The sequence below is a fragment of the Plectropomus leopardus genome, chromosome 12 (genome assembly GCF_026936395.1).
Source record: "Plectropomus leopardus strain MGB_pleo_1.0 chromosome 12, ASM2693639v1, whole genome shotgun sequence".
Classification (NCBI taxonomy): domain Eukaryota; kingdom Metazoa; phylum Chordata; class Actinopteri; order Perciformes; family Serranidae; genus Plectropomus; species Plectropomus leopardus.
Window position 1 is genome coordinate 24,296,594 of NC_142187.1, and position 24,313 is coordinate 24,320,906.

At 40.6% G+C, this 24,313-nt stretch overlaps 1 protein-coding gene across 5 annotated transcripts in view; it reads right to left on the minus strand.

Annotated features, from left to right (window-relative positions):
- adgrl2b.1 (adhesion G protein-coupled receptor L2b, tandem duplicate 1) overlaps positions 1-24,313 on the minus strand; it is a 197,639-nt gene that overhangs the window by 69,797 nt on the left and 103,529 nt on the right. For 4 of the 5 annotated variants that reach the window (XM_088085591.1, XM_088085588.1, XM_088085590.1 and 1 more), the window contains 2 exons: positions 19,030-19,243; positions 309-522 (listed from right to left, as the gene is read on the minus strand). In XM_088085591.1, coding sequence (XP_087941717.1) covers positions 309-522; positions 19,030-19,105 — 290 coding nt within the window. In that variant the 5' untranslated portion in view covers positions 19,106-19,243. Of the gene's footprint in view, positions 1-308; positions 523-19,029; positions 19,244-24,313 lie in introns of those variants that run through there. The other variant, XM_042497046.2, reaches the window with a different exon arrangement.

Consider the following 24,313-nt stretch of genomic DNA (forward strand, 5'->3'; position numbering starts at 1 on the left):
AAGAGCTCCGCCGCACGGATGTCAATTCCTGCCTGTCAAGAATTTATCTGCGCCCCAGTTTTTCTGAATTTCAAAATGCCACCTACATAATCTAGTCAATGAGGGGAATAAAGGAAAATTTAAAAGGTGTGAGATGTTGATTAATTGTCCGGTGTGTAGGTGGCTGCACGAGCAGGGTGATAATTTAAACGTTTCTTTTGTGTGCAGACATGTTCAGTGCAGAGGGAGAAAAAAACAAAGAGGTCCATACTTTGCCAGCTCCTGGTTATGTTTGTGAAATAAGATCCCTCCTCTCCCCAGCATTTTACCTTTGTGATATAATCTTGTAGGCATCGGGGAGGTAGCAGTTGACGTTCTCCATCTGGAATGGGTCGGCGTCACAGATCTTGTCGTCAGTTCGGCCGTAGTTGGCTGTCTCGATCATAATGACATCACTCCCGGGGCAGCGGAGATCAATTGCATATCCTTCACATGAGAGCTCCCTCCTGACCAGGCCGAAAGGCAAGGCCGCGCGGCTGAACCCTGATAGAGACACATAGACAGGCAAATAATAAAACTAATGAGTTAAAAGGATGACTGCTTGAATACAATAAAGACCACACATCATGCAGTAAAAAATCCACTGGCACAAAATAAATAGGCAACAGCAGTCCAATGTTTACCGCAGTTTTAAACAGACGGGCCATTACACGCGATACAGGAATGGAGAAAGACGAAACAATCCATCTCTCCATCTCTCTGTGGTCTTGGATGTTGGCTAAGACATCAAATCTAAGCCATCGGAGACCAATGGTAACCTCATAAATTCTTGAGCAAACACAAAGGCTACAGAGCATCAGGAAGGCCTCCACCTAGAGAACATCCACCACGGAGCCAAGCCTATCTGGACCGAGAATAGTTTGTTTTACAGTCGTACAAGCCCCCTCATTTGTTTCTTTTGCTTTGCTTGCTCTGCGAAGAGAGATCGAGAAAAAAGGGCAGAATCCCGGCAGAATGGAGTGTAATACAACCCATTTTACAGTGTCGGCGATCGAAGAGTCTGGAGTCCACACAGGAGGAAAAATCCATACGTGGAACACAGCAGATGGGAGCGGAGCCAAATAGCTCTACTTTGGGGGAAAATTAACTATTTCGCTCAAATCTGTCCCTCCACTCTTTCAGCAAATTACAGTGAAATAGGTTATCCCTTTGTATTTCCTTTCTCTAAGTAATGAAATGTCATGTCACAAATAGGGTGGAACAGATATGCAGATCTGCAAAGAGAGAGAGAGAAAAGCAATAAAAAGAGAGAAAGAAATCCATTATCTAAGCTTAAAATGATCAGAAGTTTTTTTTTTTAAATCACAATTCTGAGAAAACAATTAGGTAAAATCTAAGTAGAACATGCAAATGTGTTCCATTTAAGAAGTGCAAGCAGAGAGCTGCATGAACTGTCAATAATCGGCGTTGTTTTCAGCAATAGTGGGTCCCTGAGGGGGCAGCTACCATTTGTATTTTCTGCACTGCTCTCTCCTAATTAGCCCTCCTTTCAGCCTGTTGCCTTTTCCATGCTCCCATTGGCTCCCGAGCATTGTCATGTACTAACACTTACCACCCCGGGTTCATTTTGCCCCCTCACTCTAATTATCCTCACACTTCTGACAATCAGGGCCTGACGCAATTAGCATTGTTTGAACTGCTCAAAGTTGAAGTGGTTCCGGCTTGAAATTCCTACCCTGAAACCCCCCAACCCACATGTCTGCTAGTCATTTCAGCCTGCTGCGCCTGGCTCACTTATAATGATATTCTATGTCAGTCTGCACATGTCACTCTCGCAAAGAGAAAAAAGAGGGAGAAAACACAGACATCTGTGAAACATTGTTGAGAATATAATGTTGAAGTCATCCCATATTAGGAGAAACTTCTGCACGCACCAGTAGTGGTAGCTGTATAACAAAATATGAAACTAATGTTATAAATTCTCTGGCATTCGGCCACTAGACATTTCATTACAGTGCCATGATCTGTCTAATGGCCAGTAGATTCTGCTTAGCTGGACTGTTTATCACCTCATTAGGAGACGTCAGTGTAGCCGAACCATAAGTGGAGGGCTGAGGGGTCACTCCATCTATTCCAATAACCACTACAATTACCCAAACCTTTCAGAAAACCTGTCCAGAATGGCGGATGATAAAACACAGAGTGAAGTTGCCGGCTTTACTGCAGAGACTAATGATCGGCCCGCCTGCCATTCCTCATGGAAGGAGTGACGGGTTTATCACGGCAGCTACAGACAGCAGACAGAAAGAATGCATTTCATGGGGTTTTAAAATTCTGAGCAAGGAGACCGTCTTTCGGCTAAAACACCCTGCACACGCCATCTGCCTTGGTAACCTCTTTTCTCTGGCTGTCCACTGGCGACTGCCCATCTATCAGACCACTATGGCATGATGGCATGCTGCTGTCAACAGAGGCCTAGCGATTGATTGGCCTTGTGGCTCGCTGGCCTCCTCCTACCTCACCAGTATAGATCTCCTTGGTCATAGGCTAACACTGCATCAATTAGGGGGAGTATCTCGCCTGTACTGGCGGCCTAAAGAACAAATTGCTTCTTCTCCAAACTGGGTATAGTCTCGATCTCATTAATGACTGCCTTGTCAAGTTGTAATTGGCAAAGTAATGACAAATCTGTCTAAAAAGTTAAAATATATATAAAGGCAGATTTTTTGCTCTGTAGGAAGAGAGCTGAATTCAAGGGGGTGTATTTTGGGTCGACTTAACTGGATGTCGCTTCAGATCTTCGGATTTAAGCACAGCTAAGAAAGGAAAACCCTGTGACAACAAAGGTTTCTGGATGTAGGTATTCTTCCGTGTTGATTTTCTCGGTTTAAACAAGTTTTGCGAGATTTTGGAAAGAGAGGAGGACTGTTTGTGTGCACAAATGTCAATGTCTTAGGGAGGTATGAAAAGCTTTTCATCTCACGTTCTGTGCTTTGTTTGACTGCTCGACTTTGCAGCAGTTGAAGACTGCGACAGAAGGGCACCAGCTGCAGGGAAAACGGTGTCAAGAAAACTGCAGGAAAAAATCCATAACACGATCCCTGTGTGTGTGGAAAAAAAGAGGGAAGAGAATGGCCTGCACTCTCTCTGTCTGTACCTTTGATTAACATTAAATTACACAATCAGAGGGGGAATTGAAAAATGCTTTATATCGCCATTTAGTCAAATTGCCATGGTAACCACTTTGACTTTGCCATAATTGGCTCTGATCCCTATTCCTGGCCTTGTTGACACGAAGCCTTATCATGCATTCTGGTCAGTGAGTGACTGTGAGGAAAGTAGCTTTTCAGATTCCTCCCCCTGACCTGCCTGCTAAGCCGTCTATTGAGCTCAAGAGAGCAAAGCAAGGGCCCGGGACTGCTTCTCAATATGTTGCATTCTGGGAGTTTTTCTTCTTCTCCAGTTGAAAGCCTATAATTCACTGGCGACAACTCCCCCTCCTTTCTCATAATACATATTTTGTTTTCTATCAACACCCTTGAAATTGGAAGTGGTACTGTGGCTCAGATGGGTGCACCCGAAGCCATTCACAGAGTTACACTGGGTGGTTTTTAAAAGAAAGCGAAAACATGATGGAGGTTTTGGATGTTGAGATTTTGCCATTTGGCGAATGCAAAGCCAAAAAAAACACAGGTTCATCTTTGCTGCTCCAACCTTTAACCCGACAAACTCCACTGCGTCAGGACATCAGACGGTGGGAGAAAGAAGTGGAGGAATGTTTGATCAGTCCTAAAGAAAAAAAAAACTGGGCCATTTTTGGGGAGGGTAGACAGAGTGGCTAGGGCTGGCACAGACAGAGAGCAAAGGCGTTGGTTGACGCTTGTCATCCTCCATTAAGGTTTCTTTGATTGGCCTTTGTGGTCCTGGAAACGGCAAACAGCTGCATGCAAATGGCCCTCTTTCCCCAAGGCTGGCCCCCATTGTTCTGGGCTTGGGTTTGACAGGGACGCTTTCTCTGCAGCATAAAGGAGGGTGTAGCCTTTAGTCAAATAAGAATGCCCCCACCGTGGTCACAGCAGGAGTACTTCAAGATTGTTTGTCTTTTTATGTTGTTTTATTCCCGATATTACTGGTAGCCAACGCAGATCTTAGAGTCAAGCTTTTCCGTCCAACAGCGGGGGATGCCTCTGTAATCCAATATCCGGAGTGACAGAGTGGGCTTACAGCATGTTTTGCTCTGGTGGACATTTTCAATGGGAATTCATTAAGTAGGACAAAAAAATAAAATAAAAAATATTTAATTGCATCATATAAGGGAACAAAGCTTCATCAATGTTCTGCCTCTTTTTTTCCAGCTCCTTTGTTCTTTACTGTGGTATTTCTCATCTGTTCAGTGAAACTTTTTGATTTCTAGCCATGGAACAAAATTTGTTAAAAAAGAAAAAAAAAATCAAGAGACCATTGTGGTAAACCTTTTATGTAACACATAAAACAAAAGTACACTTCACTGTCTATGCACATGCCTCTCACACAACAACACTCCCACATCACTAAATTTGTAAGGCGTCCGGTGTCGCTGCCTAAAAATGTGCGACACAAATTCACAAATTCACAAATGCAGTACATGAACGCCCATCAGAACTGAGAGGCACGCAGAAGCGAGGTGAAATATGAGAAAGGAGATTTGGGATTCGCAAAAACAACACCTGCTTTTCAAATATAGACAACACCCTGAGAAGTCCTCGCTCTGCCACAGCGGCTCATATTTCATTTCAGCCGTCGAATTGCGGTGAAACACTGGAAATCTAGTTGGACATATGGCCCCATTTCCCATGACACTTTAGTCCCCGCTCTACTCCACCTTGCTGGGAATTGTTTCCAAAGACAGTGTCAGACAAGACCACAAACCCCGGGGCTACACCCGCCTTTCCCAGACAACTGCTATCAGACACTCTTGATTCCGATATAAGTATTCGAAAATAGAAACTGGCAATATAGGAGTCACACAGATAGAGTCCATTTGTGGTTAGATGAAGCGCTCTGAGTCATATCTTTTTTCTCCTTCTCATGATACATGAGTTCAGCGTAGCCACTTCAAATTCCACATCCATCATTTGTATTCATGGCCATGGCCTTTTCTCTAATTCATCTCCTGAATGTTTCTTGACTTAAAAAAAAAAACAAAAAACATTAGGTGGGAGGAGAGAATCACATGCTCCACGTTGACGCATGTCTTGTTGAAGGGGTTTAAGGGTAAGGATTTGTCATATTGCTGAGGCTAAGCGTGACAGACCCCACTGCTGCCTCTTAACTCCTCAGGTGGCACGTTTTAGAGAAAGCTTGAACCAGATGCAGGTGTGTAATGTTTTCTCTTTTAGCTGAGTATCAACAATGTAAAGCCAGAATCCAGTATTTTTCGACCTGGGTCTTATACTCATAATTGTGATCATATTCACTACTCAGTCATGCTAGTTTTGCACAAACCACCTTCATCATAAGGATCATAAGGATTCAAGAAACACAAATCAGGCAAAAACACTTACAGTATATTGAGGTAGCTGCACAAGCTTGTAAACCTTTCCAAGTAAAATTCAATTAGACACAAATCATTTCGAAAATACTTTCAACATTTCGGGAAATGTGCTTATTTGCGTCATGTATTTGCATTCTGAGTGTATTCATGACAGACAAAAAAAATTACTAACATGAGAAGTCATCAGAATAAAAAAACATAATTGTCCTCATTCGCCAATGCCTCCTTTATGTTGGCACATAAACAGTCAATAGATGGCACTAAGGGGTGGAGTCAAAGGTTTCTGACATAAACAAACAAGGTGATGAGAAGGAAGTCGTACGTTGCACCTTTAAACAAAGGCAGCGTGGTACACAGCGGAGATCTGTGCATCCATCATATACATCCCTACATGTTGATAGAGAATTCTTCTTACTTATTTCACTATATATTACTGATATGTTCAATTACGCCATTATTTAAATTTCTCCTTTGGCTCCTAAATGTCTCAACTGAACTTTGCTACACTGAAATGATCTTCGGTAGTACTGCTCTGTTCTGTCAGTATCTGTAAGCTTTCACAAATGTGCACAAATACAGATGAAATGAACCACAGTGCATACAGTTGGATCCATCCAGCTCCATATCTAACGTTGGGCATAAATTAGCCCTTGCAGCTGCACAACAAAGCAACCTGAGCCTCCAGGGGATTTTATTGCGTCTGTTTTCCTCTGTTAAAGCAGAATCATGATACCTATGATTCAATACGTAATGAATGCAGATGAAGAGGTAAGCTGGATAACTTAACATTTTTTGCTTAACTGAGAGAGGAGAGTTTGAAATGATTTATGTAAAATTAAGAATTAATGGTAAATTCATATATTTTTGGAGGCGCATGCTGCTTGTTACCTAGCATATATTGTTTTGCCGGAGACACATTCTGGAAGATTTACGGAGGTGGTGACTGTGAAGTTACCATGACTGTTTTATCAAAACAGTCCCAATTTCGAGAAAAAGACCTAGGTTTAAAAATACCAGAGTTTTCTTTTAAACATGCAAACCCCTTCATAAAGTATACAACAACCCCACAACATCCACAAAATATTTGAGATGCACAGACCGTTCTGTTTTGATGTTTGGAATTACACAAGTCACAGAAAATGTTTAAGTTTTGCCACAACTGATGCATAGTCGACACGGTGGATTACTTTGGTTCAACAGCACAGCCGGCTCAGCTGCAGAGAAGACTGCAGATGAAGAATCTCTCCCAAGGGAGTGAGAACTGAAGAAAAAAAGGCTGAAAGTGAAGGGCTATAATGACTGTGTCTTAATTTGGCCTCGAGAATCAAGGTTTTCTCCTACGTCGATTGGTTGGATGATCCCTGACCCTGTGGGTGCACATCAAAGAAAACCAGCCAGGAGGCAGGGGAACATCATTACATCACTAATACTTATAATCCTCTATATGTAAAAAGAGGGTCAGTGCTTAATGTAAAGTCACAGTGACAAGTGACAAGAATAATTCAGTCGCAGAGACATTACTAGATGAAATGTCTTCTTGTGTTCAGGTCCATGGCTATATCACTCGAATTAAAGCAAAGTATAATTCGACATCTTGTATAGTCTACTGAGAAAACAACCCTTTCATAAAGATACAAATAACTGTCACAGAGGCTAAACATTTGAGCAAAAAAAAAAAAAGGTTGGCTTGCAAGATGAAAAACCTATATGCTCTCGGGGGAGATCCCTTTTGACAGAATTAGTTCATTGCTTGTTCAATATCTAACATATTGTTGCACGTCTTTTATGCAGGGAAGTTGATGAAACACGCAGAAAGAGGTGAGTTAAAGGGACCCTCCCAAGTGCAGCGGGGGTATAGTTTCACAGGTTTGATCTACCCTGAGTGATGTTTAACTCCCCTTAAAGCCCAAATTTTACCCATGCACTTAAACCCCAGCTGGATTTTCCGCTCAAGAAAATGTCTCAGAATGAGTCAGGTGCCTCCCTCAGGGTGCGAATAGAGAGGGGGGGGGCAGGATGAAGAGCGGAGAGAGGAGGTGGATGTGGGGTTTGTCTCCATCACATGCTTGCGTCTCTGTTCTTGTTTGCTGGGGCAGAGTCTCCACATTTCACCCTCCTAATCAACCCTCCTCCATCCAGCCCTGCCTGCACAGAGCTGAGTCCAGGAGGCTTACTCAGTACGTCACGCAGACAGGGTGTCAGGAGAAGCTGCAACTGGAACACGGATTACATGAATAATGAGCCACAGACTACAAGGATGACTAGGAACAGAGATCGGGGGCCTCGAGACGATAATGAACAGACAATTCTGATAAGAGTCACAGTCTTTATCTCCATACAGAGCCTGAATTAGCCTTTAAAGCAGTGGGGCTATCATTTTCAATGGCCGCAAGTCCTTTTTGTTGCTTTCGTGTCTCCAAATAAACCCACTTGCGCCAAAGTGGATGGAGTAGTTTTGGTTGTTTATGCAGACGAAGTGGCACAGTGTAATTCTGGACTTCATTTTACCATGAAACTGTGTTTCATCCCCACACAGGAATTTTTCTTGTGGCTTCAACCGGTGCACAGGAAAAATACCCTTTCATGTATGTTTTGTTTTGCTTTTATTTTGACATACGTTTTTCATCTAGGGCACATTTCACAGCACATTAAAATTCAACTTTTTAATGCAATTAAGACAGAGTTGGTGCTGGCTTGGATTAATGGATGATTCTTATCAGGAATGTCTTCAGGACACATCCTGAGCTCCTGCTAACAATATTTATCCTGCTGAAGTCACTTTTCCGGGCTCACAGACATACCGTGCAACAGGACTGGACTTCTGGTCAACAAAATTTAAAAAATGTAATGGTCTAACTAATTGACATTTGCACTCCAGTTTCAGGGAAGCAGAGTCAATATGCTATTTGTACAGGGGAGACTGTCATAGTATCAGACAGCAACAATCTGGAAGGCTGGGGTCAAGTGACAACAGTAGCCGAGCTTGCATTACAGCTAGCAGGCTAATCTGCTGGCATGCTCACTGCCAGCTAACTGTGCAGCTATTACAGTGATAGATAATTATGATTATTTGTTTTATGAGTTTTTATTGTATATACCAGTGGTTTTCAACATTTTTTTCAGGTCAAGTACCCCTAGCAGAAAGAGAGGTGGAGCAGGGACCCCTACTACAAATTAGGTTGGACTAGAGATAATTTTCTGGATAATTTGTGCTTGCCTGCAGCATTGCTAGGTGTGTTACAGCCAGGACACATTGCATGCATGAGCAGCGTGTGATGGCAACCTCGCCAAACATTCGTGGCTTGCACAATTGTGGTGATGTCATCTTTGCTGCGGCAATGCTGCAGAGCTGCCTGCTGCTGTAACTGCTATATTTCCACAATTAAAAGCAGATACTCTTCTCATTTATGAAGCCATGCAAGCCACTATAATGTCAACAACACGGTCATGCAAATATTTCACAATAAAGGCTTTGGGTAAACAATTGAAGGGGTCTAGCTACAGAAATGTTGTTAAGAGGGCTGTCATTTTGAAATGGAAACAGGAAAGATTGAGTAAAACAGATATATTTGTATTTCTTCATGTCTGTGAAAGATGAAGACATTGGAACTGTAGAAAAAAGTGGATTAATGTCAATATAATTATCAAAAGACCATTTTCACTGTCTATTTTAGATGTGCCACAGCTGTGCTTTCTGCAATGCACACATGCTGCTAACACATGCAGTGTTGCCCGAGTGTGAGTCTCACTCTGCGCTTTTGCCAGTGGTTTCTGAGGTGGATGGTATTTTGGAGTCTTTTGCTCAAAGAATTGCAAAACAATTTATTTTGGCTCATGAGAATGTCTGTACACTTGAAATAATGTGGGAAAAAGGTGAGTCAAGGTTTCATGGGTAACAGTTAGCCTATCGTTCATGTTGTGTACTCTAAATAGGTTTTATGAACAGGCTGATTTATCTTTGCTGATATTTTGGATTTGTGTTAATGTGTATTTATGTGTATTTTAGACACACATTAATGTATTTTTTTAGAAAAAGAAAAATTTGATTATCAAGGTAATTTGGGAGCCCCCTCACAGTAACTCGGAGGACCCCCTGCTGAAGACCAAGGGTATTTAAACATTGAATTTAGAACTGACGTGTACATCAAAATTATATTGGTATATTAATGTGAGACAAGATATTGTCTTAGATTTTGTATATTGTTTTAAGTGTTGTCTTCTTCTGGTTTTAAAGGCTACATTACAGTACAGTGATGTAATATTTTGAACTTAACAAACTGTTCTATCTGTTTGGTATTAACCAGCCTTGGTCATTATATCCAAATTACTGATGATTATTTATCAAAAATCTCACTGTGTAAATATTTTTGTGAAAGCACCACAAACCCTACAATATTGTTGCAATACTAAGAAATGTGGTTAAAAATGTTGTTATGTTTGATTTTCACTAGCCCTAATTAAAAAAAACAAACTTTTTGGTAGGAACAACAATTTAACGTGGTATTTGTCTATTTACTTCAAGGACACTGAGATGTAACTCTGTATTATCTGCTATTTCTTCAGAGAGACGCTCTGAAAAGAGGAATCTTTGTGTTGGACCCTCACATTAAGGAATTTGAGAAATCTATGATAATAGAGCTGTCATGCTGAAAGTGGAAAATCACTTATTTTGAAGGGATCCTTCAATGTGGTTTTCAAAATCTAAGTTGTTCAAGTAATTCACTGCCATGCGTGACAATTTAAGTGAAGCAGACATTATCAGTTCTCTTGAACAGTGCTCTTACATACATCTATATATCTAAAATAATGAAAAATCCTCTGAAAGAATCTAACACATAAAATATTTGATGTTATGTTTGTATGAATATATACATGTTAGTTTCTGATGTAATCATTATACATTTGAATTTTGCATTGTTTGCATAATACTGTAGGTATTTGTGTTGAGCTTTCTTATCTGACACAGCTACATTGTACATATTTGTCATGTTATTGTACTTTTTTAAACATATTTTTATTGTATTTTTTTCTATTTTCTATTCATTTTTGAGTATTGCAGAACTTTTCCTTACATATATTATTATGATTATTATTATTATCCCTCTTAATATGTGTATTGTATGTTTAAAGTTCGCACCAGAAAGCAAAGCAAATTCCTTGAAAGTGAAAACCCACTTGGCAATACATCCTTTTCTGATTCTGATCCCAGCTTGTCAAAACTAAAGAGAGGTGAAAGAATTAGGAAAATGCGTTTGGCTGCTTTACTCGCACTTCTCGTTGTACTGTGCAGATTATAGCTAAAATTTTAAGCACAGTTGGCATGTGCTTTGTCAGTGTTTATCTTCTTCTACAGTAGTACCCATGCTAGCATGGCTACCAGAAATTGGCCTACATACTGCTAAAACATCGAGCATGTGACCCTTGTTTTGCAGGTCGCCGCAGGCCGTCAAGAGTTACCTATACATACAAAGATTTATTTTGCAAGCACACTTTGTCTGCATGCTACACATGTGAATGTACTGTACATACAGGGCAACAGGGGAAGTCTTTGTGGGCCCTTACACAGCTCTGTTTGGGGTGTATCGGAGATTTACCAGGAAAGTCAGTGAAAAAAAACACATCCAGGCACATTCCTTGGCAATAACCCGCTGCTATCTCTGGAACACTGACCACTTTGATTGGCTTGAGCGTGATGACCTTGCCCCTTTCCCTTCCACCAGCATTCCGGTCAATGCGAGCAGAAAACAGGAGCGCTGATAAGAGATGCACAGATGGGGAGATCTTGATGACAGACAGTTTCCTGCCCCTCATCTTTGATGAGGCCATTGTGCCTGGCGCACTCAATGGGGATATACGCTACAAGAGGGGGTCAATACCGATAGCGCAAGGCAAACAAAAACGTTCTTTGTGCTTCGCTGTTTCCCTGACTTTTTTCTTGCTGCGTACTTATTCAATTTCCTGCACGGCAGGAGAGGGCTTCCTTATCTTTGACTGTTTATACCTGCAAATCGGCTGGTGGCCTTTTGTTTGCAGGTGACCCACCCTGAGGTGACATTTAATTCCTTGACAAAAAATGTGTGGTCATGCTCTATGGCACAGCCTCTCAGCCTGAGGAGATTACTAATACAGTGAAAGCAACAGAGCTGCATTCATGGCCTGTAGTGAAAGCGAGCCGGCAGACAGACACAGAGAGAGACTCGACACACGTTATTACACTGGTTTGAATCATACATGACCACAAGCCATGCAAAAGCGAAAGAAATGAAAAGAAACCATTGGTAGGTGAACCAAAGTGGAACCAGTTTTATCTTATATTTACACACCAGTCCCTCTCTGCAAGTTTTCCCTCTTTTTTTTTTTTAAAGAGCAGACACATCAGTTAAATCTGTGCGCACACTTAAACACACACTTGAGTAACAGACAGCACACAAAAGCACATTTACCAAATCCATCATAATTTCTTTTATTGATTGCCGTCCTTTCCCCACTGTCGACATTAGTTTTACCACCAGCCTTTACTGTGTAAATCACAACCAGCAGAAAACAAAAAATGTGAGACCTGAGCTGTTATGACATTTCTGATACGGAGCGAGGACGACAGCTAGAAACAAATGCATCATTTTTGAACGATTTTCACAGAGTAAATTTAATTGAGGCCTTGCTCTTTTTCTCTTTTTGGAACAGCGAGGGGGCTTTTGTTCAAATGGCCTTCGTGTTTTTTTGTTGTTGTTTTTTAACACGTGATGTGTCTCAAAAATCAACTCCCTTTAACAAATTAATGCTTAAAATGTATGTCACGATTAGAGAGAAAAAAAAAAACCACAGCTGGAGTGGTTGTACTAAGAAAGAAAATTCGCTGCCGCAGGTATTTAGCGAGAGCAACAATCTGCTTTGATTGCCTTAGCACAATGTCCCTTTGGTGTTAAATGTTATACGCCTCCTTTTGTTTTTGCATGTTTATTTAGCTCTTGTGCTTTTTGTTCAAATGAAATTAGTTCTGACATGCCTCTAAGCTATTTAAAACTATTGGGTGAACATTGAACTGCGTTGAAATCCGACAGGTTCTTGTTGCCTCCGTAAATACTTTTGTCTCTGTTCCAAACCTGATTTATATTGTTGGCAAACACCTCCCTGTGCACAAAGAGAGCAAAAAAACTCAACAGCTTTCTATAGTGTAGACTTGATTTTATTTGAAACCCTTCTGCTTCCACTCAAGATTAAATGCATTACTTTGTTATGACAGCTGAACCCTCCTGTGAAGCAGACTTACACAGAGCAAATCCAAAAGTTTAGATTCTGAGGCAAACTACTTTGTGGTTGTAAGCGGGACTCATCTATTATTTGAATTAGGCTGCCTGGAAAAAAAATACAAGTGCGGACAGCATTTAAGAAAGGAAAGAGTGAGGTAGGCATCTGCTCCAATGTTTATACAACCTGTTACCATAAGGGGTGTGAATTGAACTGCTCCGAGACGCTGCGAGCAAGAGAGATTTAAGAAATGCTTAACAAATGAAATCAAACTGTCAGAACGATGTTGCTCCCAGCCCATTAAATTAAGCGTTTGTTCATCAGCTGGTGATATAACAACAACTTTAACAATCACGTTTAAACACACAATAAAGCATAAGCTTCTCTCCTAGAGGGAAAAGAGCTTTGCTCTCACATTCGCATATTGAATAGAAACATTTCTTGCTGCTTTTGCTTTTACCAAAAATGCACTCAGGAAATCGCTGTTGCAATAAATCTAGGATGACCCTATCAGGGGTGATATTGTATTTCATTTCCTCTGAGTGAAACACTGATCCTGGAGATTCATGTGACTCTGGCTCATTTCAATTTCATGTTCTTGCATGATTCAAAACTTTCCAGGTCCTCAGTTATTATTAAAACAGCATATTGTTGTGCAACGCAGTACGGAAATATATCTGCGCTCTGAAAGTGAAAAAAAGCAACAGGGATTGTGGCAGAACGATGACAAAACTGTATTAGAAATGAAGACAAAAATAACAAATGTGATGATTTATCTGTCTCCATGTGGCTCCCAATCTGCAGGGAAGCCTATTCAATCCAGATGATGAACCCCAGCCTTATTTCTTGAAATGCTTCCAGTTGTGCAAAATTTTCATGCAAGACTGATATATCAGGTTTTTTTCTTCTCTTCCTCTGTGCTTGTTCTCACCACACAGATTGACCAGTCATCTGTGAATCTCCCATGGTTTAGCTGATAATTCATGATCGCCCTGCCATAGACCCGCAGCATTCAATATGAATTATAAAATGGCAAGCCAAGCATATCAATGGATGACAGACTGGATGTGTATGGCCCAGGGCCAGAGAGGAGTTAGAGCACAATAGCTTCCCCCATTCAGTCAACCCCAGGACTGGAAATGCCAGTGTGGCACGAGGGAGGGTCCTCCATCAGCACAATGTATGGCACTGCTTGAGACAAATGTTGTGCTGAGACATATTGTTAACCTTTACAACCTTTTGGTGAGAAACACAAGCATGCTGGTATGTTCAGCCGAAGGAATATTTCACAATCTCCCTTAGAGAGAAATGTGCAGTGTGTTATCCAAAGCAGCGGGGGGCTCAGAACAGAGCGGGAAATCTTTTTTTAGGAATCTATTGCTCCTTTTTGCATTTTCCTTGAGTCTGCTGACTTGATTATTGAAGAAAACTGCATATTAATGTCCGTCAGTCGCTCACTCAACCCATGCTGAACACTTGCTTGGACCTAAACAAACACTGCCTCTTTACTCTGATCCCCGTCTCTGCAGATATGACACAAACCACTTAATCTTTTACATTTCCCTTTAGTGCAATATTTAGATATGAAGGCCAGAGTGGCTGCTCGCTCCTTCTGGCATTTAAACACAACAGCCAACTAAAAGCGTTGACACTAGACTTTACGGCATAATCCCCCCTGAATCTGGCTTTCTTTACTTTAAAGATTCAGATAACCGCTCTCATTCAGTCACAGCAGGTATGTGCCTGTGCACTTGGCCCACCTTTGTGGCTGCTCCCTTTGAATCTGGTCGTCTTCTTTCATATCCGCAGACTGGGCGGTCTGAAACATCTCAAACAAATCTGATACCTGCGTGACCTAGTTTACTCAAGCAGGAGCATCATTTTATAGATCTGTTATATAACGGCACAAGGATGAAACAGAAATGGAGTGCAAACACTGAGGGAAAAAAAGCATATAAAGAGAGTTTAGTGATGCTTTCTCTGCACTATAATTTTACCCACTCAGAAATGTTAAAAAGACAGAAATTTGACATTGTTTAAAGGTATTTGTTTTCATGCTAACTAATCACATTTTTTAAGAGTATTTATGGTCTTTTTTTTAGTAAAAGTAATTCATAAATCTAGTCTTTCATTATGTTTCTATATGTTAGTTTTCATTGTGACCGGGTCAGACATTCCTGTGCTAGATCAAATTCGCCTTCACACGCACAGGAAATTCACAGAAAAACAAAAGCATGAACGTAATCACAGTTGCTGTTTTTACTTCCATCTCATTGATAAGAGCCTCACTGTTCAATTTCTTTACACCGTATCAAAGCTGCAAATTACTGCTGATGCGAACCGAACATTTTCTACTATACTGTTGCAGATTAAAAGCATCTGACTGGCAAAACACGGGGTAGCTTTCACAACAAGTCATCACCTTTTAGGTTGATACGATGAATTTGTTCACAAACAGTTACTCATTTACACATCCAGCAGTTACAGAGCAACATTAGCATCTATTTAGAGTCATATTTCTGGCAACCAGGTAAACAAAAGTACAATACTGTGAAACTGCTTGTAATGATTACTGTTACTATGGTCAACCACTTTATATGGATCAAATAGTTGGAACAGAATTATCGCCCTACAAATGCTGTTTAAAATTTTGAAACCTGAGAGAATTAGCTTGAATTTTTCTAAAAACATGGGAAGACACCAATGAGCAGTGAAAGAACTGACTCAAAAATTAGAACCAAAAAAAAAAAAAAAGACAGAAAAAAGGAAAAGGAAAAATGGACAAATGACTTCAAAAGACCTGGAAACGGTGCTTAAAATTATAATAATTCTGTGCCATCATTTTAAATATGTGATTGATTTCCCCTCAGTTTCTTTTTCTTTTTTACCCACACATTTTTCCTTAGCCCCCTTTTTAAAAAAATAGAAATTTCTAAATGGACAAATTTTTTGAGTTTGTGAAACATTTCTTTGCAAAAATTGCAAAGAAATTGCATCAATTTGCTCAGGGTTAGAAGGTTTAAGTATTGTGAAAGGCATCTGAAGGCAGCACAAGAAAAGTAATGTTGCTCCAGGTTTAAAGGGTTAGATAATTTGCTAATAGTGATTAAGTAGTTCTCTTACAGTGTTTATTTTGGGTCTGATCATACATGACAACATATGGGAAAACAATTTAACACTACAGTAATTCTATTTTGTTTGTTGTTGTTGTTTTTTTTAACTTGCACAGGGGAAGCACCTGTGGTTGAAGGCGCCCTCATCAAGTGGACTGATAATGCCCAGTTACATAATGCCCCCTTGAGTGGGCTCTTGGACGCAGAAGAATTGGCAGCTAGCCTGGGAGAGGACAGTATCAAAGTTTCCACAGGCTGGTTTGAGCAAATTAAAAAGAGAGAGAGAGAGCATAGTATTTAAGAAACTGCACGGAGAGGATGCTGAGGCTGAGAGGATTTCACGCAATCAATGGCTTAAGGACCAGTTGGGAGCATAGACTGTATAAATAATGGACATAGCTATCGTGCATCAACCATTGGTTTGTGGATTGTTGTTTTGAAGCCTCGACTTTTTGGCCATCACCATCTTGTTTTTGTTTTTTTGAACCAGAAGTGACTATATTTGGACGAGAGGGTGGAGCTATGGAGAAGCGATGGGTGGATCTGACCCGTGAACAGAAACCTCACAGACAGCATGTCACTCAAGCTGCCCTCCCCTAAATATGCATAACTTTATGTCTTAATAATTTGTAAACGGGTGAGTTGAAAAACAAATTCACCCCCCTGTACAGAATCATGAATGGTGAAATTAGCTATAGAGAAAGAAACCGTTTTTTTTAGCAGCATGTTTATTTATGCTATAAAGTTGAGCATTTTAAGATGGGGGTCTTTGGGGATTTACTCTGTTTTGGAGCCAGCCTTGAGTGGACATTAGAGGAACTGTAATTTTAAGCACTTACACACTTGCTTCATTTTTCAGCCTGGGAGGTTGCTGCTTGGTTGGGACAGACGAGTCAAAAAATACACGGAGGAAAATACTTGGAGTGCCAATGAGATTGGAATTAATTTTTAAATACTTGACAGTGATTTGAAAAGTGTTTGAAACAGCTGTTTTTAAAACAGTAGATAAAATTCAGTACGCTGTCTGTTTCGTTACTTTCTATCTATGTGTTATACATATAAAAAAAAAATCAATTAGATAGTAATCTGCATTAGAAATAAAGACAAAAATCAGTTAAAATAATCATTATCTGCTTATAGTGAATAATTTGACCGGGGCAGATGTGATGATATCTGTCTTTTCAGCTGCAAAATGCTCCATTGTGTTCACCTGAGAGTCTCTAACTGTGTCTGTCTGGGCTTTGGTGCTGAGCAGGTAGTGTGCAGTGGGTTTTTTGAAGGTTTTTGCTGGAAAACTGCTGAGAGTGAACCAAAACAGTAAAGTTGGATCATCTGGCCAATGTCCTAATATTAGCTATAAAGCTCCATAAAATTAAGAGTAGCTTCATATTGAAGTGATAATTCATTTGTAGGATTGATCACTATGACTCATTCACATTGTCATTTGATACAGTTTTAATTTAAAATCATGATTATGGTTGCTTTAAGAATTATTACGTACACCGAATGTCTACAAGCAGTTAGCCCCATTTGATTTTGCCCATATTGATAAAGTTTGTCAAAACAGAGGCCCGACTGGTGTTCATTCTTCCAATGTGCTGGGAAAGTCAATACCACCAGAGAGAAAAATCCCTTACTTTTCAGCGATGTCAATGAGCATTTCAAAGCATGGGGAATGTTTTGGGTGAAAGCGATAACCTGATTATACTCTCTCCTGGTGAGGGACAGGAGGCAATTATCAAGTGGAGTTTTTGTTTTGCCGGTGCTGTGATGGAAGCGTAGATCATAAAGCGCCTGGATGCCGGCCCTCAGGGCTGGACGGGCTGAAGGTGAGTGGCATGTGGATAGAATCAGATATTGTTTTCAGTGGGACACACACACACACACACACACACACACACACACACACACACACACACACACACACACACACACACACACACACACACACACACACACACACACACACACACACACACACACTCCTTTATTGATGGATGGGCAAATATGCATTCTTAGGCCGGAGAGCTCTCACATCAAATGAAACCCAAAACCTGGACTTTCTACATACCAAAGCACTATTTCTTTTTAAGAAATCCAGCAACTCCAACTCTGTTTCTCAGCCAAATCAGAGGGCAATTCTTCAAATGCCTCAGTAAGACTCCTCTATATTATCTAAAATTGCTAATCTATGAAAGAAAAATGCACCTCTACTTAAAACGACTGCTGGGATAGCCTGCTCTGTAACAATCTGTCGTTGTTACCAACTTGTATACTACAGCCAGATCTGAAATAAAAACTGGAAGAGAAATCCATCACAGAACAAAACGTTAAGAGGGAGTTCAAGGGCAAAATCCAAATTGAAAAGGAAGCCCCCAAAATAATGCGCTTCAACTATGTATCTGTAATCAATGCTTGGCACACAAGCATGTGATTTTGGGTTACTTTGTTTCCCGGTACAATGGGACTGAAAGGGGAAAAAATGTAATGATCATCATTAAGCAGGCATACCAGCATCAGTGGTTTTGATGAGCATGTAACAGACGGGAGTGTTTTGTGACAATACTTGTAATTACAGCCAAATGTACTAATCAAAAGTGAGGGAAGGAAGCAAAAAAGAGCCTTGGGATGTCATTGCAGACAATTAAAAACACTGACACATACTTTCCCAGTTCCCAGAGTCTGGCGCTGAATCAATTGCCTTGCTTTTGATGCTTTCAGGTACACTGGCTGCACAGAATGATCTGATTTAGGCAAAAATAAAAAATGCATCTACTCTTGGCTGCTTCGGCACCTCAAAGTACACTCAGACAATCTGCTATGAGGCTCACATTGCAGAAAAGGTGCAGTTATGAACCTTCGGGGGAAGGTCTCTGACACATTGTTTGAGTGTTGCTCTGGGAGTGAATGAAATGTGTCAGTGAAAGTGTCCGTGGATTGGCAGGAATATTCAATTACTTTGGCACAAAGTGTTTGAAACACATTTTTCACAGTCCAAGGGTAAAACCATTAAAGAAGAACTATTACCACACGCTGTAGAATGTGTGCTAATAAATTCCACACATTCATACTGTAAGCTGAATAATAAGTGGCTTCTTGAAAGGTTGACCAGAATCACATTAACACTTTTTGTCATGCAACTCCATGGTAACTCACCTTGTGAGCAGTGAAAGCAGAAGAGAAGGAGCAAAAGGCAGCGAAACATCGGACACCTCCACAGGGCAGAGGCCATTGTGCGCTGTGTGCAGACAATCCAGGGAGCGTGCTGGCTAATAATAGTGGTATGTTGTGTTGCGGTGGGAGAGCGGAAAGCTGCAGCGATGTCAACGATCAGTAGTTCTCGGAGAAGCTTCACCAGTCATCTTCTCATCTGAGAAAAAGAAAGAGAAGAAAAAGCATAAAGTTAATGTTGCTTATTGAAAATCTGTTATATATGAGCACTATTATTTTTTATTGTTTTTTATTTGTTTGTTTTTATGCGCAAAGCATTTTACTTATTTATTTTTTGAATGTTTGTTTTGAATAAAATATATTCAATTTAATTCAATAAATGGAGGAAATTATTAGTATCATCACAGCCATAAACGCAGATTTGGTGTGCAGAGGACTTTTATTTTTACAAAATTAAAGACATTTACACCATTACTTGCATTTAAAATAACAGGTGTTCCAATGCCATTTTTTTCTTCACCTATTCTGATACCTAAACTTGCTTATCAGCCAATACAGAGCACCATCTAAGGGTTTTCCACGTATTGATTTAATTGTGGCACCACAAAACAATTAAAACATCTGCTACCACATTTGATTTTATATTTTGGATCTAGACTGTCAATTAAGAGTGCTATTGCGCCACACTCTCGGACCGCAGAGTGTACTCTGGGCACAGCTGGCGCAGTAAAACATCAGTTGCAGTTAAACTGAATCATAATTGTAAATTGTGCTGGATCTGAAAGTCTGCAGCTGTTGCTCCTCGCATCCATCAATCTGATCAGCTAACTGAATTGATTGATCAATAGTCCTCCAATTATTCACAAGTCCATAACTCCCCAAACTACTGTGAATTGGTCAGACATGGTGGGCATGCACCATTGCTGGTGAGATATTAAAGTGTACATTATTGCCAAATTAATGACATTTTGACAACAGCTAATGTTACACAATTTACCAGAAATCAATAATTTGTCTTTGCTTCTCGAAAACAACAGTGCTACTTGCTGTGCAGGAAACTACTTTCAAGTTTATTAATAAATTACATGGTATCGGAAAGGTGCACAGACTTGTGTACTCGTTCGATTCCAGGGCCATTCCAAAATCGTTTTTTGTACTGGAAAAAATTTAAAAGAATAAGAAGAATTTAAAATTTCCCACAATGCAGGAAATGTCTGACACTAATTTTTTTCTGTAGGAGGACCCCCTACCCATAATGAGTCCTAAAACCCAGAAATGAGTTAGCATTTTAGTACTCATGTTTCCCTCTTCTGAAAGTTAATGGGTTGTTGGAGTCCTCAAATAAGGTCCGTGGCTAACAAAAGTTTAAGAGACTTAAAGGTTTGGTTAATGACATAAAATACGTCAGTAAATATCTCACTCATGACCTTTAAAGCTTTAATGTGTCTGAAAAAAGGTGGTTACTAACAAGTGGCTAAATGAGACTACAGAACGTCATCAATTACAGCCTTGTTGAGGTAGGGATATTACACGCAACCATAATGTCATTTGTTTATAGCCTAACCATAAGTTTTTACGTCTGGTGATTGCATTTAGACTTCAAAATCATGAAAGTGGTGCTCATTTGTGACAATTATCTTCCTGAACAAAACATTCAAGTATCATAAACGCTCATTTACCACAGAGCTTTTTTTCTCCAACAATCCAAGATACAATGGAAAACTCTAATACGCTTTTTGACGAGGGAACCAGGGCGATGTCAACTTCCGTGTCGCCCTACAGAAAAACAACACACTGTTGATATAAAACCTACAGCCTTGATCACAACCTTAGGTGCGCCAATTTTAAATCCGGATTCTGCATGTGTGTGTTGCAAATAATGAAATGTAGTCAAACACAGTTCTAAACACCCTGAAAACAGAATTCCTGACTGCTGTTTGAATAAGCAAAAGCATTTTCCAGAAGTTTCACAGATATTTTCAAACGTCCTCCACAGATGTTTATGATGGCAGCGACATGAAAACAAAGCAGATAAGGTGCCTGGTTCTCTGTACTTATTCTGCACTCTGCAGCATGTTACAACACAATGTTTACACTGCTTCATTCTCCCACTCTTCCCTGTTCCACCTTTCCCATTTACTCCCAGATCCCCGCGGGAGAAAGCGTGTCGCTCCGGCAACACGTTCACACAGGACGCCATTAGAGACACAGCTGCTTTGAGAGCTACTTTTGTCTCCCTCCTTATCAAGGGTGGGCAAAAACAGCCCTTTGTCTGCAGACGCAGCGAAAGGTTAGAGCCTGAGACGGACTAACACACCAGACAGATAAGCTGCTTACCAAAGTCAAACACCGAGGAGGGATGTGTTGTATCATATGTGAAATGCCACACACACAAACACACACACACACACACACACACACACACACACACACACACACACACACACAGACTAACATATGCATGCCTGCACAAACATATAACCAATGACATGCACACTCCTGCAGAGCAAACACACACCAATGTGTTGTAGCTTGTTTACTCCCATGTGGTTAACATCCAGCATCTCCCCACTGCGCGCACACACACACACACACACACACACACACACACACACACACACAAATTGTAAACAGAATTGGTCACTTGGTAGCCGTCGCTAAGCAGAGCAGAGTGAATGTTTCCCGTCTCTGAATGCCTCTCCTCCAGAGCCACTCGTCAACTACCCTGATTATTTTATAATGAACCTAAATTTGAGCAGCACAGCAGTCAGCTCTGATCGCTCTCCGGGCCTCACTAATGCGCTTGGATATTTTTGGCAACATGTGAACCCACAAAACATGGGAAGCTTTCACATTAGCATACTGAGTAATAATTTAAGTCACCATAGGATTCCTTCTATACATGACTGACGCCTGGTTGGAGGATAATAACTTTAAAAAAAAAAAAAAAGGCCTCGATTGGATCTGCACCTAGGAGGCTGAGAGTGTTTATTTTCATTTGAGGTCACCCTGGCCGAGCAGTTCTGTAGCACAGTCTGTGCCAAGGAAACGCACATACAGCTAACTTATAATTTATCAGTTAAACTTGGGTGGCTTTTATAGGAATTGTGGTTTTATTTGTCTTCCAGTTGTTTATCTGCCAGTGGCGCCGAACCAGATCAGATAAGACCGAATTGAAGGTTGTGAGCTCTCCTGTGCGGGAAGTCTCGCACCATGTCTAGCAACTGCTCACTAGGCATGGGCGGTATACCAGGGTATTTAGAAATCCTGTGATTTTAAATATGATCAGAAATATGGACCCTAATCTTTCTATTAACTTCATACTGGAGTGGCTGTATTAAGGATGTTTTGCATGCAGTGCCCATCACATGCCATGGAGTGGCCATGTGTGAGCAGTGTTCACAATGTGTGAAAAGTTTTCTATAAAAATCAGCAAAAATAATAGTTTAAAAAGAAATCCCCCAAAATTTTAAAACGAAAAAAATCTTTCAACAAAAAATGCCCTCCAAACATGTTCTCTTTAAAACAAACAGAAAAACCTTCAAAAAAAAGGTTTAAGGTTTCTCTAAAAATCACTAAAGTCTCCAAAATTTTTTCGTTCAATACCGGTGGTAAAATAAATACAAAATACTGGCTTTTAAAGTTATATGCCCCTCCTCTTGAAGCCAAAAGTGCTTAAAAAATTATCAGCATGCCTAATGGGCATACACTGGGGGAGAGATGGAAAATGGGGAGAAAATGAAGAAACTTTCGTGATGAATAAATAAACAAAAACAGAACATAACCTAAGGATTTTCACACACTGATGCATATTATGGTTCATTGTCAGCTATAGAGGATAATTTCACCATAATGTTATACATTAATGTAATTAATATTTTACACACAACACATTTCCATGACTTTAACAAAACTTTGATTCATTTTAATGGTGCCATGGCTTTCAATGACCTTCCATGACTTTTCTAGGTTTTCCATGACCATGGGAACCCTTATATGACATCTCCTGAGTGTACTCTGTATTGAGTAGATTGAAAATGAAAATGGGGGGTGGGGGGTGGGCTCTATCAGCAGGAAGGTGAAAAAAAAGAGAGATAAACCCAAGCCTACTGCTCACGCTCCTCTAACAAGACTGCCATCACTTTAATATGGGGCACAACACCAAATCCTCCTGAGACACACGTGACTTCTTCCTCAGCCATTTATCTTCTGCAAATATGAGGCCTGGGGCCATGGGGTAACCATAATGGTGGTTGACAGGAGGAGATTGGAAACTGTTGGGGGGACATCCCCCTGCCCTTCTGGCCTGCTGGGCCTGCTGAGCCACTCAGCCCCTCCAGACACCAGGGGGCGAGAGCCTGCCAGGCCTCGCGGATGCAGACTTGCCCTCCACCCCAGGGTTCTTTCTCCTGATCAGCCGCTGCCCTGCTGAGTAACATGTCTTCTTTCTCCCTTAAGCTGGTGGAGGACACAGCTATGCTCATCTTCCTAAAAACACTGTTTTCTTTGGTGGGATTTCTGCTCTGAATCGGCCCCGGACTTGAGATAAAAGGATTAGGCGATTAACATTAAGATGCTTTACACAAGCACTGACAGACGTATCATAATTTCACATCAGGGGACAGGGGGGGATGATGGTTGTGGGGGGCTAAGATGTTCTCAAGCAGAAAATGATTTTAAGAGGTAAGAGAGGCATCGTAAACCCCTCAGAGATTGTGCTGAGGAATTATCTACACCAACACCCCCCCTGAAGCCTGGGAATTGAGGTTACTTGTTTCTCGGCCAGCGATTTTCGCATAATGATCATCATGTTCCACTGAGGCAGATTCGTAAAAAAAAAAGTACACAGTTATGACTAACTGTCACCACCTACACTAAATCTAATGAGCTCAACGTTTAATATACACCAGAAGACCACTGACAAAATACAAGTTATTAATTTTCATCTGTGCCTTCAGCTCCTCTTCCTAAAAAAATACTAGTATATACAGTCCCCCAGGTTTTCTCTCTCTCTATTAACAGTATGTCCTTCTGGAAACAAGACCAAAAAAAAATCCACCAATGAAATGAAAAATGGTACGCAAACATTCACGACATCTGTTTTTCTTTCTCTGCCATACATACACAGTGGAAACCCAAGGAGAGAAATCTATCATCAGTTAAGATAATGGAGAGAATCACAGTCCACAGCCAATTTTTCACATCAGCCTGATAGAAATAATAAGCAAGCATTTAAAAAGAGGACGGCAAGCAATTAAAACATAATTAA